This window comes from Lissotriton vulgaris, chromosome 12, assembly GCF_964263255.1.
Source record: "Lissotriton vulgaris chromosome 12, aLisVul1.2, whole genome shotgun sequence".
NCBI lineage: Eukaryota > Metazoa > Chordata > Amphibia > Caudata > Salamandridae > Lissotriton > Lissotriton vulgaris.
The window spans coordinates 519,416,609-519,434,275 of record NC_141700.1 but is presented as its reverse complement, the minus strand read 5'-3'; the positions used below and the strand labels follow the sequence as shown (position 1 = coordinate 519,434,275).

Sequence of the window (17,667 nt, the reverse complement as noted above, 5' to 3'; positions counted from 1 at the left end):
AGGATGGCAGGTTACGGCCGATTCTGGATCTCATGATCTTGATCCTTTACCTGAAACAGGAAAAGTTCAAGATGCTCGCCCTTGCACAGGTTCTTAAAGCGCTGCTGGAAGAGGACTGGATGGTGTCGATCGACTTGCAGGATGCGTATTTTCATATTCCCATCTTGAAGTCGCACAGAAAGTATCTTCGTTTTACGGTTGGGTCGCAGCACTACCAGTTTGCGGTCCTTCCGTTTGGTCTTACTACTGCGCTTCGAGTCTTCACCAAGGTGATGGCAGTGGTGGCAGCTCATCTCAGGAGGTCGGGGATTCCAATATTCCCGTATCTGGACGACTGGCTGATCAAGGCAGAGTCTCCAGAGAAGGTGCTCCATCATCTGCAAGAGACAACTCAGTTGTTGCACAGGTTGGGTTTTTCGATAAATGTACCCAAGTCTCACCTGGTGCCCTACCAGCGCAACCTGTTCATAGGTGCGGTACTGGACACTACTGTATGTTGTGAATTCCCTCCTCCTCAAAGGATTCGCGACATACAGGAAATGATTCCTTTATTCTTCAATGGAGTGGTTGTTCCAGTCCTGAAGGTCCTTCACCTGCTCGGTCTGATGGCTTCTTGCATTCTATTGGTCAACCATGCACGCTGGCACATAAGGGCGCTCCAGTGGTGCCTCCGCAGGCAGTGGTATCAGCACAACGGAGATCTCAGGGAGTCAGTGAGGATCTCCAGAGAAGCTGCGGTGATCTGTCTTAGGCAATCTGTCGCAAGGAAAGCCTTTTCAACTTCCTCCATCAGTGGCCACGGTAATAACGGATGCATCCACTCTAGGGTTGGGGTGCTCATCTGGGGGATCTGGAGGTCAAGGGTCTTTGGTCTCCGGAGGAAAGGTTGCTTCATATCAACCTTCTAGAGTTGCGGGCGATACGTCTGGCGCTCAAGGCCTTCCTCCCTTCCCTTCGCGGTCAGTCGGTTCAGGTCCTTACGGACAACACGACCGCGATGTGGTACATCAACAAGCAGGGAGGAGTGGGGTCGCAGTGTCTCTGCAGAGAGGCTTTGCGTCTCTGGTCCTGGGTTCAGGACCATCAGATTTGTCTGATGGCAAATCATCTGGCCGGAGTTCAGAACGTTCGTGCAGACAGTCTCAGTCGGCAGTTCTCGGCTGACCACGAGTGGAGGCTTCATCCGGAGGTGGTTCGTCACGTCTTTCGGACGTTTGGAACTCCTCAGGTGGACCTTTTTGCCACTCTAGAGAATGCTCACTGCCCGTTATTCTGAAGTCTCCAGTTTCCGATGCAAGGAGCCTTGGGGGACGCGTTTCAGTTGAGTTGGGAACGACGACTCCTTTACGCGTTTCCTCCCATACCTTTGATTCCTCGGATTCTGAGGAAAATTCGCCAAGACCGGGCCCAAGTCATATTGATTGCCCCGGATTGGCCAAGAAGGGTGTGGTACTCAGACCTTCTCCCCCTCTCCTCTCACCCGCTGCTCCGTCTCCCTTTCAGGGCAGATCTCCTCTCCCAGTTGGAGGGGCAGGTTCTTCACCCCCACCTCCAGACCTTACACCTTCATGGCTGGAGATTGAACGGGGCAACCTGAGTTATTTTTCTCTCCCGCCTGACGTGGTGGATGTCATCTTATCAGCCAGGCGGGACTCCACTAAGTCCATCTATTCTTATAGGTGGTCGAAATGTGTCTCTTGGTGTGGGGAGAAATCTATAGACCCTTTGAGTGCCCATTTGTCTGTAGTTCTCCAGTTTGCCCTATCTCTGGCGCAACAGGGGCTTGCTGTTGCCACAGTGAAGGGTTATCTTTCAGCGCTGTCGGCATTTCTCTGCTTGCCTGACCAGCCATCTCTTTTTAAATCTCCTGTGGTTTTAAGGTTTTTGAAGGGCCTCACGAATAAGTTCCCTCCTACTCCTTTTATTGTGCCTCAGTGGGACTTAAATCTTGTTTTGACCTTCGTGATGGGTGCTCCCTTTGAGCCTCTTCGCAAATGTCCTATGAGGCTTTTGACTCTTAAGACAGTTTTCCTCGTTGCAATTACCTCTGCAAGGAGGGTAAGTGAGCTTCAAGCTCTTAGTTCCAAGCCCCCTTTCTTGTCCATTCATGCTGATCAAATGGTTCTTAGGACCAGGGCTGCTTTTCTGCCTAAGGTGGTGACTCCTTTCCACCTTGGTCAATCTGTTACCCTCCCTACCTTTTATCCTCCCCACACCCTTCCAAGGAGGAGGAGAGATTACACCGTCTGGACCCCAAGAGGGCGGTGTCTTTGTACCTGGACAGAACTAAAGATTGTTGGTTGGATAACCAGCTCTTCATTGGTCTTGCTGGCTGCAAGAGAGGAAGAGCGGTCCATAAAAGAACTTTATCGAGATGGATCGTCCTCTGTATAAAGATCTGCTACTCTTTGGCCGGTAAGGAACCTCCAGAGGGTATAAGGGCTCATTCTACTAGATCTAAGTCGTCAAACTCTGCTTTGGCTAGAGGTGTTCCTGTAAAGGATATTTGTAGGGCAGCTACTTGGTCTTCCCTCCACACTTTCGCGAAGCATTACTGCTTGGATTCCGAAGTGAGGAGGGACGGTCATTTTGCATGCTCTGTTCCCCAGGATTTCCTGGTCTAGAAGAGTGGACACCCTCCTCCAGGAGTGGGGACTGCTGTGGGACTCTATTCACAAGGTGAGGAATCCACACGGCAGATGTATCTATCAGAAGAACAAGTTACTTACCTTCGGTAACGCTTTTTCTGGTAGATACAATATCTGCCTGTGGATTCCTCACTGACCCACCCGCCTTCCCGTTGTCCACTCTTCTAGGTCAGAGTTTCTTTAATGTTTTATTTTATTGTCAAGGAGTTGTTTATTTCAAATGTTTTATTGCATTTGCTTCACACTGTGTGTGTGTGTTACCTTGATATTTGTACTGTGTATACTGTGTATATTTCTACTGTCATTGGTCCGTCCGTGTGCCTCGAAGGCATGGAAAAAAGGGCAGAACTGATGTCATCACGCTGGCGTGGGCCTATTATAGGCGTCAGTGACGTCAGCGGAGTTGCGAGCGATGCCGTGCCTCTATGATGTCCAAGTCCACGTCAGCGCGAAGCTACGAAAAGAATTTCCGAATGTTGCTGACGCAGGGGGATATTCACAAGGTGAGGAATCCACAGGCAGATATTGTATCTACCAGAAAAAGCGTTACCGAAGGTAAGTAACTTGTTCGTGAGGAAACATTCTGTTAATGTACTGGTGATGAATCAACAACACAACAGTACTTCTCAATTCAATTGTAGTAAAACGTGTATTTGTATATTTATCTCATGGTTAATATGTAGTGTTCTTGTGGTGCTTTAAAACTGTTTTTTATGTTAGGTGGTAGAAACAGATCCAGAACCTGTCCATACAGCCTATGATGGCAGTAGCCGGGAACTAGGACTTCACATCAGTGGAACAATTGATTATGCTCAGTTCACATGCAGAACAGAAAATGTGCAGTTTAAGGACACTCTGCTCTTCCAGACCAGAGTATATGAGTGAGTAACAATCTCTAATCTATGTGCTAGCCTTGGAGGGACATCCTCTTCCAGACAATTATAAGAGTAAAAAAGAATTGAAAAAGTAACAGAGAGCTTTGATCTTCAAAATCAAAGCAAATATAATATAGCTATAGATGCACAGAGTGTATTATGCTATTTATTACCATTTTTGATTGTGGGATGGGACCAAGAATTCCTTGAGAAATCCCCATGAATAGGGTTTAGTATCCAGGCACATGGGGAGCGTCCACTATCCCTCCCTACATTCTCTCAGCTGGGGCGCCTGACTCCAACTTAGATTTTGGCCACTTGAGCCTTTACTCTGACCATTCTGGCCGTTGTCAAGAAATCCACCAAAAGGTCCCAAAAAAGAAGCCAGTGTTGATGGTTTTGTCTCTGGGCATTAACCAATGACATCAGCGGTCTCACCCATCAATCCTCAGCTATTTGACAGAGTCAGGTGTGCAGGTGGACACATCGATCATTTATTTATTGCAGTTGTGGCTTAGAAGACTAGACCATTGGACTTATTTTTTACCATGGGTAAAGTTAATCAAATTTATCATATTTGGACCAGTAAGAATCCCGTTTGTCACATGAGATCTTATTATTTCTCAGCAGATACATAAGTTGTTCATCAAACTGTCTCTGTGAATGCAACCTATCTGATAGCCATTGCATCCAGAGGGTTACTCGCATGGCTTTTGCTCCTCAAGTCATAATTCATGTCCTTGTTAAATTAGCTTCTGTTGTTTTAAATAAATTGACAATGATTGCTTATGCCCCACACATTTGGTAAACAACTTATACTTCCATCTAATATTATATTGTAACTAGTCATACTTACATGGTGTCATTATTAAAAGGGAAGTAGCTGGCTGTTACAATCTCATCCTGTATCTTTTATTGCAGCTACTTACAGAAAAGGTCACTATCATTCAAGATCCATGCAGATTCCGCTAGAGCCAAGCTGACATGCATTGCTTTCTCTAGATTTGTTTCTATCCAAGACATATGTCAGACTACTACCTGGTCCTTCTTGCATTCATTGTAATTATATATTACAAAGTAGCGATCGCCACTGTGTGGGGATATATAGGAACGGGTTTCCTTAGGATATTGATTTTTAGGATTGCTAATAACTTTTGAAATATTTAATGGATCTCTAAAACACTTTACAAAAAAAAGGTTAATCAACTTCAGTTTTTTCCTAGGAGGTTTAGGGCAGGGCTGAGAAAAAGAGAGGGTCCTAAAACCCATTTTCTCTTTGCAAAATCCAGTAGGAACTTTAGACAATGCTACAGCCAAAATGGCTGAATAGAATTACATCAAGTTTGGCAGAAAACTAGATTTTGATCCAGAAAGTGTGTGTTTTGTGATTTCTTGTAAATTTGTTCAGTAGGTTTTGGGAAATGAAGGTTCAAAATGTATAGATATCTAGTGACTTGGTACTACTGTGGTACTGTGGTACTGTGAGCTCAAAACACGAGATCTGGTTGACTGGCTCTAACATGAGTAGACGGTTGTAGCCGTTATTTTAGAACATTAATCCCTGTGTCCTAAAACAACAAACAAAAATAAGGAACAATGGGGCAGGATAGGGGTACCCTGAATCACTGGTCCTTGCAGTGGAGTCCCAGAGGGACCGCCCCCTCGACTTCCACTCTCTGGTCAAATGAAAAATATATTTTCTGGTAGATACATGGGGAACCACTCAAAAACAATTTTACTTGTGGCGATCCTCTTATGACTCTGTGGGCTCTTACCTGCTGCCCTTAGGTGACACGGACCCTGTTGTTTGCCCCGCCGCGCTAGTCCGTCTCCCGCCGCCGCACTCCATCAACATCCTTGTGCGGCCGCAGTGTGGAGGGGGAGCCGGTGGCACTACCAAACTACAAAGCCCAGCAGCCTTAGCAGCCAGAAGCCGCGACCGGGACAATCGCGCCAGGAGGCGCTTAAATCTCTGCCTCACTTCTGGGGGAGCGGGGAACCACGCAAAAACAATTTTACTTGTGGCGAATCTCTTGTGACTCTGTGGGCTCCTACCTGCTTGCCCCGCCGCGCTAGTCCGCCTCCCGCCGCCGCACTCCATCAACATCCTTGTGCGGCCGCAGTGTGGAGGGGGGGCCGGTGGCACTACCAAACTACAAAGCCCAGCAACCTTAGCGGCCGGAAGCCGCGACCGGGACAATCGCGTCAGGAGGCGCTTAAATCTCTGCCTCACTTCCCGCGCCGCGGGAGCACCAGGAGAAGCCCGGTACAAGGGCGGGACTGTCCAAAGCCGTCACAGGCCGGAGGTGGCCAGGCTGGGCCAACCCCCTAACTTGCCAGGCAAGAGTGGTGTGAAGGACTTGGACTCAATTAACACCATTTTGTTTATGTAGCACCTAGACAGCCCTTCATGTAGTGGGATTTTCATTTAAGCAGATTTGAAAATAATAGTAAGATACTAGCTTCCAACAAGGCCATGTCGGCAGGGAATGGGAGAAAAGCCTCACGAATCCAAATAGGAGGTAGTGTGGTAGGGACATTGGATAACTTCATCACTCGAGCATCAGTGGTACTGGAGCGAGAGATCGTGCTTGCGGAAAAACGATTATCTTTGGACCCTTCGGTCTCCAAACGATCGTCGTTGGGCAATATCCAAAATGCTAATTCACCAGTAAAACTTATTTCGGCCAGAACTAGTGGGATTAGCTCGCGAAGCCCAAGTCTAGGTCAGGGTAGCTATAGTACTCTCTCCTCCTCAGTTACTTCCCTAGATAGTTCAGTATCTCCCGAGGTTACCTCATCCAGTGCTGACAATCCGGCGTGGTTGGATGTGCCGAGAAATGCACAGGTATTGGAAAACCCCAAGACGCAAGTAGGGAAAAGGAAGAGGGCTGGGGAAAACCAAGCAGGGAGCAAGCCAAAAATTCCAAAACATTTCATTAAACCGCCAAAAGCAACCCTTAGAACTAGCAAACCACCAGTCAATAGTCCCATGGCCCAACAACCTGTGCCATCAATAAACTTAGTGAGTGGGGATCAAAATGGGATAGTACAGGACATACAATATGCCAATGATCCAGGGTGTCTCCTTACCCAGATGGAACAGTTGTTAAAGTCACTCGTTCTGCCCTTGATAAAAAGGATGAGGGTTATAAACCAAAACCTGGAGAAAATTCCGAGGGATACCGCAGAGAATACTCTGGCACTAAAAAGGCTTTGTGACCGTGCCGGGAAGGGGGATATAATGAATGTGCGGACCAAGTACAACAGGGTTTCACCGGCACCCCCTGTCCAGGCAGCAACAGTTCGCAATATAGGACACCCTTACAGCATTCAGGGCCCTAAGGAAGGGAGGTCCACCAAGCAGATGGTGGTTGGTAAGCCAAATAGCATAGAGGGCTCTAACAAGTCTATAAACACTGTCACATCTAGTTCAATCAGACCCGGGAGTAAGATTGAAAAGAGTATCATCGATCTACCACCACAGGCCACGCCTTTGGTGGTAGTCCTAGGCAATGTACCGCCTCTAGTTGAAGGCCAGAAAGAGGACTATAACCAGTTAAAAAACAAGGTCACCTACTGGTTAGTTAATAATACCAGGGAAGGGAAGGTAGTAGGACAAAATGTGATCATGGTCCGACGAGTTTCAAGGGTGGGTAAGTCTAAAAAAACAAATAATGGTGACTGTATTGTGGTCAATTTCAATTCTAGGTTTGTAGCAGAGAGAATCCTTGGGGATGTTGAATATTGGGGGGGGATCCCTTAGCTCAGGTATTGAGATTCTGGCCCTGGGTTTTTTCTATAGGGCTGACCAAGAAGAGCATCGCAAAAGCTGAAACAAGGGGCAAATTCGTAGGCCACCCCCTAACCAGGAACATCAGGGTTGGACTATTCCACGTTTGATGTATCTAATCGATATGCTGTCTTATCTGGCTTAAATGATTGCGATTGACGCACCAAGATTTGTAACCCTGAAGCTCCTCTGGTAGGCTCCGTGGAAGAAATATCCCCGGCCCTGGTAGCATTTGGTGTTCCAGGGGGTAAGCCTCCAGGGAAAACGAGGAATCTGGATAATGATTTACTCCTACTGGATATGGGGGCCTGTAATGATACTCCTGTGAGGGATCAGAGGGTAAACGAGGAGGTCCCTAGTATTATTATTTTAGAAGAGGGTTCTTCTCCGATCAATTTTGCCCTTGATCTAGGAAAGGTCCCAGACAGGGTGAAGGAAATAAATCGACCACCCGATTCAGATTTTGTAGGGTTAAGTCAAGTGGTCAATGGTGTGGGAAGAAAGATCTTGTCCTGGAATATTGCTGGGCTTTGCCCTAGATTGCAATCGCCAGAGTGGCTTTCTTTTGTAAATGGGTTTGACGTCTGTCTCTTTCAAGAGACTTGGGAATGTGAGCCCCTGTTTCTCCAGGGTTTTTTAAATTTTTGTATACCTGCAACTAAGGGCAAAAGGGGTCGCCCAAAGGGGGGCTTAACTGTATGGGTACGACAGGATCTCTTCGAGAGAGTCATAGAGTTACCTACTAAGATTAAGGCTATCCAGCTGATTAGGCTCTCAGTTGGTTCTCCCATTGTCTTGGACATCTATAATGTATATGTTCGAGGGACGGGGGGATTTAAATCCCAGGCTTTAGTTGCTTTGGACTCCTTGATAGGGTTGCAACCCAGCATGAATAATATAATCATGGCTGGGGATTTAAATATGACCTACGAGCCCATAATAAGCGGTGATTGGCACACGGGTGATGAGGAAGATGCACAGTGGGGAATCCCTAACCTAGACTTAAAACCAATCTGTAGGTGGTCAGAAAATATCATCCAAATGAATGGAATCTGTTGTGAGAGGGGGCTCAGAGCTTTGAATGGAAGAACCAAGAGTGACGTAGAAGGGGCGAATACTTTTGATAACGGTCGCTCAAGAAGCAGGATAGACTATGTCATTTGTAGTCTGTCAATTCTGCACCGCATTGATGATATGAAGGTGGTGACAAGGCAGGAGAGTGATCACAATCCCCTATGTATCACGCATAGTCTGTGTGGGGGAGTGAAAGGTGGTGAACACAGGGTGGTGCAGCCTTTACTTGAGACTGTCCCGACAAACGACATGAGGCGGGTAAAGTGGGGGCGAGTAAAAATGCAAGAGAGTGTTTTGGTAAATATTAATGAGGAACTGGTCAAAACCATTGCTGTTATGGCTGGTATTCAGGGAGTAGAGGTTGACATGCGGCAAATTACTAGACTCCATGAGATATTTTCTGAAAATATAAAGGGTAATTTTATTAAGGAAGTACCAAAGTCGGCAGGCAACAAGAGCCATCCAACAAGAGTGGGTGGTACAATAAATCCTGCAGAGTGGCGAGAGTAGCCCTAGGTAATGCACTAAAGAATAGAGATCTCAAGGCTGTTAGGCGAGGCAGAACTATAAGAAAACTATCCTTCGGGCTAAGAAAGACTGGGACGAACTGCACTGGCAGGCCCTGAAATCAGCCAGTGCTTTAAAAGACTCAAAACTATTTTGGAGTATTGTCAAGTGGGGGATGGATGGTGGACCTGAACCTACTGTCAACTATGTATCGCAGGCAAGTTGGGTCGAACATTTTAGTCCACAATATACATGTAGTTGGGAAGATAGGCTCAGGAACCCATAATTGAAGTGTTCATTATAGATCCACCCTTTACTATTGGCGATGTGAAACGGGCACTGAAAGCTGTTTCACGGGGAAAAGCACCAGGGCCCGATAGGGTACCAGCGAATGTCTTTCTGCAAAATGAAACGCCCTGGGATCTGTATATATTGAGGTTGGCCAATGCTATAGCATAGGGTGCTCCGGTACCGAGGTCTTGGCAAGGGGCTGTAATAATCCCTATTTATAAGAAGGGGGATAGAACGCAGGCTGGGAACTACAGGCCCATCAGCCTTATTGATACAATACAAAAGGTTATTGGGAAATTGACCCTAGATAAAATCCTTGGTTGGGTAGAAAAAGAAAGTATCCTGTCTCCATTCCAGGCCGGTTTTAGAAAATCAACAAGTACCATAGATCAGATCTTCCGGTTTACTTTATTATACTGGAAGACTGTTTTGATAGGGAAAGGTAGTATTTATGCTGCTTTAATTGACTTGCGAGCAGCATTTGATTTAGTGCCCCGAGCCAACTTGTGGAATATATTGAACAAGTTAGGTATGCCACTTGATATCCTGACACTGGTCATTAGACTACATGAGATGAATCATGCAAAAATACAATGGGGGGGGGGAGGGGTATGGGCAAGTCACGCTAGAATTTCCCGTAGAGCGTGGGGTACGTCAGGGATGTGTTATTGCCCCCACACTCTTTTCATTATATATTAATGGGATAGTTGGGCGTATGCTTTCAGAATCTGTAGACGCCCCACTCTGGCTGGAAAGAAAACCTCGATTTTGTTACTTGCGGACGATACTCTCATTGTATCAAAAACTCCCAGTGGATTACAACGGGGGCTAAGGATATTCGAGGATTTTTGCATTGACCACGGGTTGGAGGTAAACGTGGCAAAAACTAAACTCATGGCATTTAACCCTCACAAAAGCCACAAAGGGGATTTCTTCATGAATGGGTCAAAAGTTGAAATGGTGTCAGATTTTGTGTACCTGGGCATACACATCGACAAGGGCATTAAGTGGGAGAAACATGTCCACATGGCGGCTCTGAAACTTTGCCAAAATGCAGGGGCAGTATTGATTGAGTACAAGAAATCTATGACTAAGCCAATCCGGCCAGTCCTCCAAGTCTATGAGGCAAAGGCCCTGAGCTCTGCACTATATGGTGCCGAGATATGGGTGTATGACAATCTGGTGGCCTTAACCCTTGCTGAGAATACATTTCTCTGCAATCTTACCCATCTACCTAAAAGTACACCAATGAAACCCTTACGATATGATCTAGGTAGAAAAGCTGTAGTAGACATGGCTAGATTGCGCCCCATACTATATTGGCGAAGGTTGTGGGTAACACCTGATCTGGCCCACTATGCCCAGGGTTTTCTGGATGTAATTAAGAATGACCACTTCCACAAGATCGCATGGCTGAAAGACCTCTCTAAAAACCTAAGAGAAATGGGAATAAAAGGGTTGTGGGAGAACCCGGATATAGTCCTATTCCCATCGAAGGTTGCTTTAAAAGAAAAATATTGGGAAATTATTGTATATCGTAACTGGAACATTGCCGACCCCTCCTCTATGGAGGGTCGTTTGTTAGATTGTAAAGTTTTCCCTAAGTTAGAGCCATATTGGGATGGGATTACAAACCCCGGGGACAGAAAGCTTTATTTCCAACTACGAGCAGGATCACTCCCAATAAGATCATTAACTGGAAGGTGGACCCCTGGCAGCTCGATCCTCTGTCCGGCTTGTATGACGGACAAAGAGACCATTGCCCATTTTCTCTTTGTGTGCACAGCTTATAGCATCCCGAGACGGGTGTGGCTAAAAGCTGTTTGTAGACTCCTTGGCACGTGTGATAGTGCAGTGGCCCTAAGACTAATCCACACAAGCACTTTACCCGTCATTTCATATGCAGTGGCAAAATATCTTGGATGGGCCTGGGTTATCAGGAAAAAATGTCTGACATGATTGAGTAGATTGCCCATTGTTTTTTAGTGACCTTTTTTTTAAAGGATTTGTTTTTTATTAATCATGTATTTGAAGTGGCTTATATACTATTTTAAATGAAATTATTCCTGAGTATGTTTTAAACTAGTATAGTGTTAGATCTGTTTTAAGCGATTCTTTTAAGTGCATATTTTAATTAGTATTTTCTAACTGAAGTGGTTTTGTATTACCAAATCAAATGTAAACACTGATAATCATGCTTTTATAAGTTTTTTACCTCGAATAAAGCTGCTTTGAATTCAATTGAATTGAGATACATCTGCCTTCTGGTTTCCTCACCTTGTGAATATCCCCCTGCGTCAGCAACGTTCGGAAAATTCTTTGTAGCACCCCGGCGTGGATGAAGTCATAGGAGCACAGCATCGCGTGCGACTCCGTCTGACGTCACCGACTCCTTATTAGACCCACGTCGGCGTGATGACATCAGTTCCCTTTTTTCCGCGTTGTCGACGCTAACGGTTTCTGGGATCTTCTGTGATTCAGATAGTAACTTGTTGCTATTTTGTGTTACTGTTTCTCTGTCGAGTGTCTATTCTTCGTCGAGGATGTCGTTGAGGAAGACTGGGTTCAAACAGTGCAGATCGTGTGCCCGAATGATGTCGACGATTGTTTGTGGTGTCTTGGTTCGGACCATGATGTCAAGAGCTGCCGATCCTACTTCAAGATGAACCCAAAGGCTCTACGAGAACGTGAGGCGCAACTTCTGCTGGCCAAGGTGAAAGGAAGAGAAGCTGGCAGGTCTTCGAGGTCAACATCTAGACGCTCGAGGTCGAAGCAGAGGTCGCGATCGAAGTCGAGGTCGAGATCGGCTTCGAGGTCGAGGTCCAGAGTGAGGTCGAGGTCCAGATCGAAGTCGGCTTCGGGTCATGCTTCGGGCTCCTCGAAGAAGAAGCACAAGAGGAGGAAGCATAGCTCAAGACATCACTCTGGCAAAGAGTCTTCGGACTCAAAGAGGAAGTCTTCATCACGTAAACATCACAAGGACTTCGTGTCACCTTCACCTGAACGATCTCGTGAGGTTTCCCCGGATCCGGAGCAAGAACCGAATCCGGGTTCGTGTCATTCTTCGGTGCATGAAGAAGACGAGGAGATTCCTCGGGCATCGACTCCGGTGGAAAACCCAGAGGGTCAAGAGGGTCAGGAAGAACCGATGCTGGAGCAGCCTCCTTCGGAGCAGCCGATGGGTTTGTACCCTCCCTTTCCTGGTCCTGGACAGGACCCCTCGCATATCCTTAATGCCATGTTTGGCGTTTATGCGAGGGCAATGTACCCCACTGGTGCACCGGCTGGTCCCATGGGTCCGTTGTCTTTTAACTTGGGTGTCCCTCAAGCTTTCGCTCCGGCTCCTTTTATGCTTTTTATGCCGACGCCTTATACACCTTGGCTCGGTACGGCGCCGCCGAGGTCATCCACTCCGCGCACGGCTTCGCCGGCTCCGGAGCGACCTCGAGAACTGGATTGAGGTACGACGCCTGTTCCAGATTCTCGTCCTCCAGCTGTCCCGGCTCCTTGTTCGACGCCGGCTTCGTCGGAGTCGTTACCGGATCCGACGACTTCGATTCGTCTGGAGTGGTCGAGGTGCAGAGCTCAACGCCTCATGGAGGAAAAGGAGTACGAAGATCCTGAAGTAGAGGAAGGAGAACTTCTGGATCAAGGGGACTGTTTTGAGGACCTGCATAGTGCTAGTGGCCTGGAACTCTCTCCTGAGTGGGGTTTGCCATCAGTTTCTGATGCACCATCTAAGGACGTGGCACCCTACCATGTTGTCATTAAGAAGGCTGCGGAGCTGCTCAATCTGACTTTACCTACCGTTGAGTTCAAGCCTAACATCCTCACGGAGGTTTTGCATTCCCCTTCCTCTATTATAGAGCCTACACTCCCATTCACTGAGGCTTTGACTGAGCCAATAATGGAGGTCTGGAAGAGACCATTGACTGCTCCTGCGGTGTCCAGGTCAGTGGCAAGACGTTATAGGGTGGCACCTGTTGACCCTGAGTTTCTATCTTCACATCCTTCACCGGAAAGTCTGGTTGTGCAGGCTGCTTGTTCCAACAGGTCTGCAGGTTCTTTTCCACAGGTGCCAGCAGATAAAGACTCTAAAAAGTTGGACCAGTCTGCAAAAAAGATTTTCTCCTCGGGTAGCATGGCTCTTAAATCTACCAATGCTACGTGCCTGCTGGGGAAATATGTTCATGCTTTGATGGACTCTATGAAACAATTGTCAACTAAGCTTCCGGAGGAAGATAGAAAAAACTTCAATGAAGTAGTCTCTGATACTCAGGCAGCGACCCGCCAGGTAATTCAGAGTGGCTTGGACACGACGGACTCTGTGGCCAGGATAATGGGCTCTACTGTTGCCACGAGAAGGTCCGCATGGCTTAAGTCATCTGAATTTTCAGCAGATGTACAGTCTACTCTAATGGACTTACCATTTGACGGAACTGGCCTCTTTGGAAAAAAAGCGGGTGTAGCATTGGAAAGGTTCAAGGATAGCCGGGTGACTGCAAGGTCTTTGGGCCTGCAGGCTAGAGGCTCTACCACCAGGAAGTTTAAGGGATTTGGTAGATCCACTTTTCCCTATAAATAAGGCCAGCAGCAGCAGCAATAGCAGAACCCATTGTACAAGTCATACAGAGGTAGACAAAGGAGTTGTGCTCGTGGACGCCAAGCCTCCTCCTCCTCTACTTCCTCCTCTAACAATCATCCTCACCCGCAGCAGCAAAGCAGCCCTAGATCAGCCATTCCGGATCATGCGGGTCCTGTAGGGGGTCGGCTTACTAATTTTCTACGGAATTGGGAATCGGTTACATCAGATCTTTGGGTTCTCAATCTCGTAGAAAATGGGTATGCAGTTCCTTTTTAGGAGTTCCCTCCCAATTACCCTCCTTGCCAAGGTTAATGTTCGGAGTACCACCTGCTTCTTCTGCAGGAAGAAGTCCTGGCACTGTTCAGAAAAGGTGCGATAGAGGTGGTTCCAGAGCAGGAAAGGGGTCAGGGGTGCTACTCCCGGTATTTCCTGATCCCCAAGAAGGATGGCAGGTTACGTCCAATCCTGGACCTCAGGATTTTGAACCTCTATCTCAAACAGGAGAAGTTCAAAATGCTCACACTTGCACAGGTTCTTCAAACGCTGATGGTAGAAGACCGGATGGTGTCGATCGACTTGCAGGATGCGTATTTTCACATCCCTATTCTGAAGTCGCACAGAAAGTATTGCGTATTCCGTTTGGGCTTACTACTGCGCCTCAAGTTTTCACCAAGGTGATGGCTGAAGGTGGCTGCACATCTCAGAAGGTCGGGGATTCCAGTATTCCCGTACCTGGACGATTGGCTAATCAAAGCGGAATCTCCAGAGACAGTGCTCCATCATCTGCAGGAGACAACTCAGTTGTTACACAGGTTGGGTTTTTCAATAAATGTACCCAAATCTCACCTGGTGCCCTCCCAGCGCAACCTGTTCATAGGTGCGGTACTGGACACAACTGTGTGTCGTGCATTCCCTCCTCCTCAAAGGATTCGCGACATACAGGAAATGATTCCCTTGTTTTGCAATGGAGCGGTCGTTCCAGTCCTAAAGGTTCTTCGCCTGCTCGGTCTGATGGCTTCTTGCATTCTCCTGGTCAACCATGCACGCTGGCACATGAGGGCACTCCAGTGGTGCCTCCGCAGGCAGTGGTATCAGCACAACGGAGATCTCAGGGAGTCAGTTAGGATCTCCAGAGAAACTCCGGCGGATCTGTCTTGGTGGAGCGTGGAAGGCAATCTGTCGCAAGGGGAAGCCTTTTCATCTACCTCCTCCGGTGGCCACAGTGATAATGGATGCATCCACTCTAGGGTGGGGTGCTCATCTGGGGGATCTGGAGGTCAAGGGTCTTTGGTCTCCAGAGGAAAGGTTGCTTCACATCAACCTTCTAGAATTGCGGGCAATACGTCTGGCGCTCAAGGCCTTCCTCCCTTCCCTTCGCAGTCAGTCAGTTCAAGTCCTGACGGACAATACGACCGCGATGTGGTATATCAACAAACAGGGAGGAGTAGGGTCGCGGTGTCTCTGCAGAGAGGCTCTGCGACTCTGGTCCTGGGTTCAGGACCATCAGATTTGTCTGATGACAAATCACCTGGCCGGAGCTCTGAACATACGTGCAGACAGCCTCGGTCGGCAGTTCTCGGCCGATCACAAGTGGAGGCTCCATCCAGAGGTAGTTCGCTACATCTTACGGATGTGGGGAACTCCTCTGGTGGATCTATTTGCCACTCACGAGAATGCTCACTGCCCGTCATTCTGCAGTCTCCAGTTTCCGATGCAAGGAGCCTTGGGGGACGCGTTTCAGTTGAGTTGGGGCTCACAACTCCTTTACGCGTTTCCTCCCATACCTTTGATTTCTCGGGTTCTGAGGAAGATTTGCCAAGACCGGGCCCAAGTTATATTGATCGCCCCGGATTGGCCAAGAAGGGTGTGGTACACGGATCTTCTCCACCTCTCCTCTCACCCGCCGCTCCGTCTCCCTTTCAGGGCAGACCTCCTCTCTCAGATGGAGGGGCAGGTTCTACACCTCCACCTCCAGACATAACACCTTCATGCCTGGAGATTGAACGGGGCAACTTGAATTCCTTTTCTCTCCCTCACAATGTGGTGGATGTCATTCTTTCTGCCAGGCGTGACTCCACTAAGTCCATATATTCTTATAGGTGGTCTAAATTTGTCTCTTGGTGTGGGGAGAGGGCTGTTGCCCCTTTGAAGGCTAATTTGTCTGACATTTTACAGTTTGCTCTTTCTCTGGCACAGCAATGATTTGCTGTTGCCACAGTCAAGGGTTATCTTTCGGCTTTATCGTCATTTCCTTTTTTGCCGGATCAGCCCTCTCTTTTTAAGTCTCCTGTGGTTTTAAGATTTTTGAAGGGTCTCACTAATAAGTTCCCTCCTACTCCTTTTATTGTTCCTCATTTGTGTTAACCTATTTGATGGGTTCTCCCTTCGAACCCTTGCACAAGTGTCCCATGAGGCTTCTTTCTTTTAAAAAGGTATTCTTGGTTGCAATTACCTCAGCAAGGAGGGTAAGTGAGCTTAAGCTCTTAGTTCCAAGCCCCCATTCTTGACCAGTCATGCTGAAAGAATGGTACTCAGGACCAGGGCTGCTTTTCTCCCTAAGGTGGTAACTCCCTTCCATCTAGGACAATCCATTACCCTTCCTACCTTTTATCCTCCCCTCACCCTTCCAAGGAGGAGGAGAGGCTTCATCGCTTGGACCCTAAGAGAGCAGTCAGTTTCTATCTCGATAGGACTAGATACTATCGTGTGGATGATCAGCTCTTCGTGGGTTTTGCTGGCTGCAAAAAGGGCAGAGCGGTGCACAAGCACACACTTTCCAGATGGATAATCCTGTGCATCAAGATTTGCTACCCTCTGGCGGGTAAGGACCCTCCTGAGGGTATCAGAGCTCATTCAACTAGAGCAAAGTCTGCAACATCCGCTTTGTCTAGAGGTGTTCCTGTTGAGGACATTTGCAGAGCCGCGACTTGGGCCTCCCTCTATACTTTCGCGAAGCACTACTGCTTAGATACTGAGGTGAGGATGGACGGCCATTTCGCGCGCTCTGTCCTCCAAGATTTTCTGGTATAGCATAGTGGACACCCTCCTACGGGAGTGGGGACTGCTGTGGGACTCTATTCACAAGGTGAGGAATCCAAAAGGCAGATGTATCTATCAGAAGAACAAGTTACTTACCTTCGGTAACGCTTTCTGGTAGATACAGTATCTGCCTGTGGATTCCTCACTGACCCACCCGCCTCCCCGTTGTCCGCTCTGCTATACCTGTATTTATGTATTCTTATGCATGTTTATGATTGTATTTATATTTGGTTTTCAAGCCTTAGCTACACGCTGTGTGTGTGCAGTTTTTGGATTATATGTACTGTGTACAGTGTATATGTATGTATCTTCTGTCATTGATCCGTCCGGGTGCCTCGAAGGCACGGAAAAAAGGGCGGAACTGATGTCATCACGCCGACGTGGGTCTAATAAGGAGTCGGTGATGTCAGACGGAGTCGCGCGCGATGCCGTGCTCCTATGACGTCGTCCACGCCGGCGTGCTACAAAGAATTTTCCGAAAGTTGCTGACGCAGGGGGATATTCACAAGGTGAGGAATCCACAGGCAGATACCGTATCTACCAGAAAAAGCGTTACCGAAGGTAAGTAACTTTAAACTTTGGGGCTGTGCATTGGTACTTCCGCGGTGCCCCGTGTGACCCCTGTGTAATTTTGTGGTACTACCGTTGCACTGTGAACAAAAAAAATGAAGTAGATCTTTGAAAGTCCATGAGTTTTCGCCAGCAATAACATTTTGGCCACCAACTGGACGTGACAACGCAGGACATCCAGAACCCCGATGTAGCCAAACGCCAGACCTCTCTTCGACAGTTACTTGGCTCGAGGCGGGTCCTTAATCCCGATGTTACAAAGCGCCCGATTTTGACATTGGTTAA

At 47.6% G+C, this 17,667-nt stretch overlaps 1 protein-coding gene across 1 annotated transcript in view; it reads left to right on the top strand.

The window, feature by feature from the left end:
• Window positions 1-17,667, top strand: part of HYDIN (HYDIN axonemal central pair apparatus protein) — a 2,950,008-nt gene that overhangs the window by 2,238,965 nt on the left and 693,376 nt on the right. Inside the window, exon 67 of the mRNA XM_086945295.1 lies at window positions 3,369-3,529. Within this exon, the coding sequence (XP_086801421.1) occupies window positions 3,369-3,529 (161 nt within the window). The remainder of the gene's footprint in view (window positions 1-3,368; window positions 3,530-17,667) is intronic.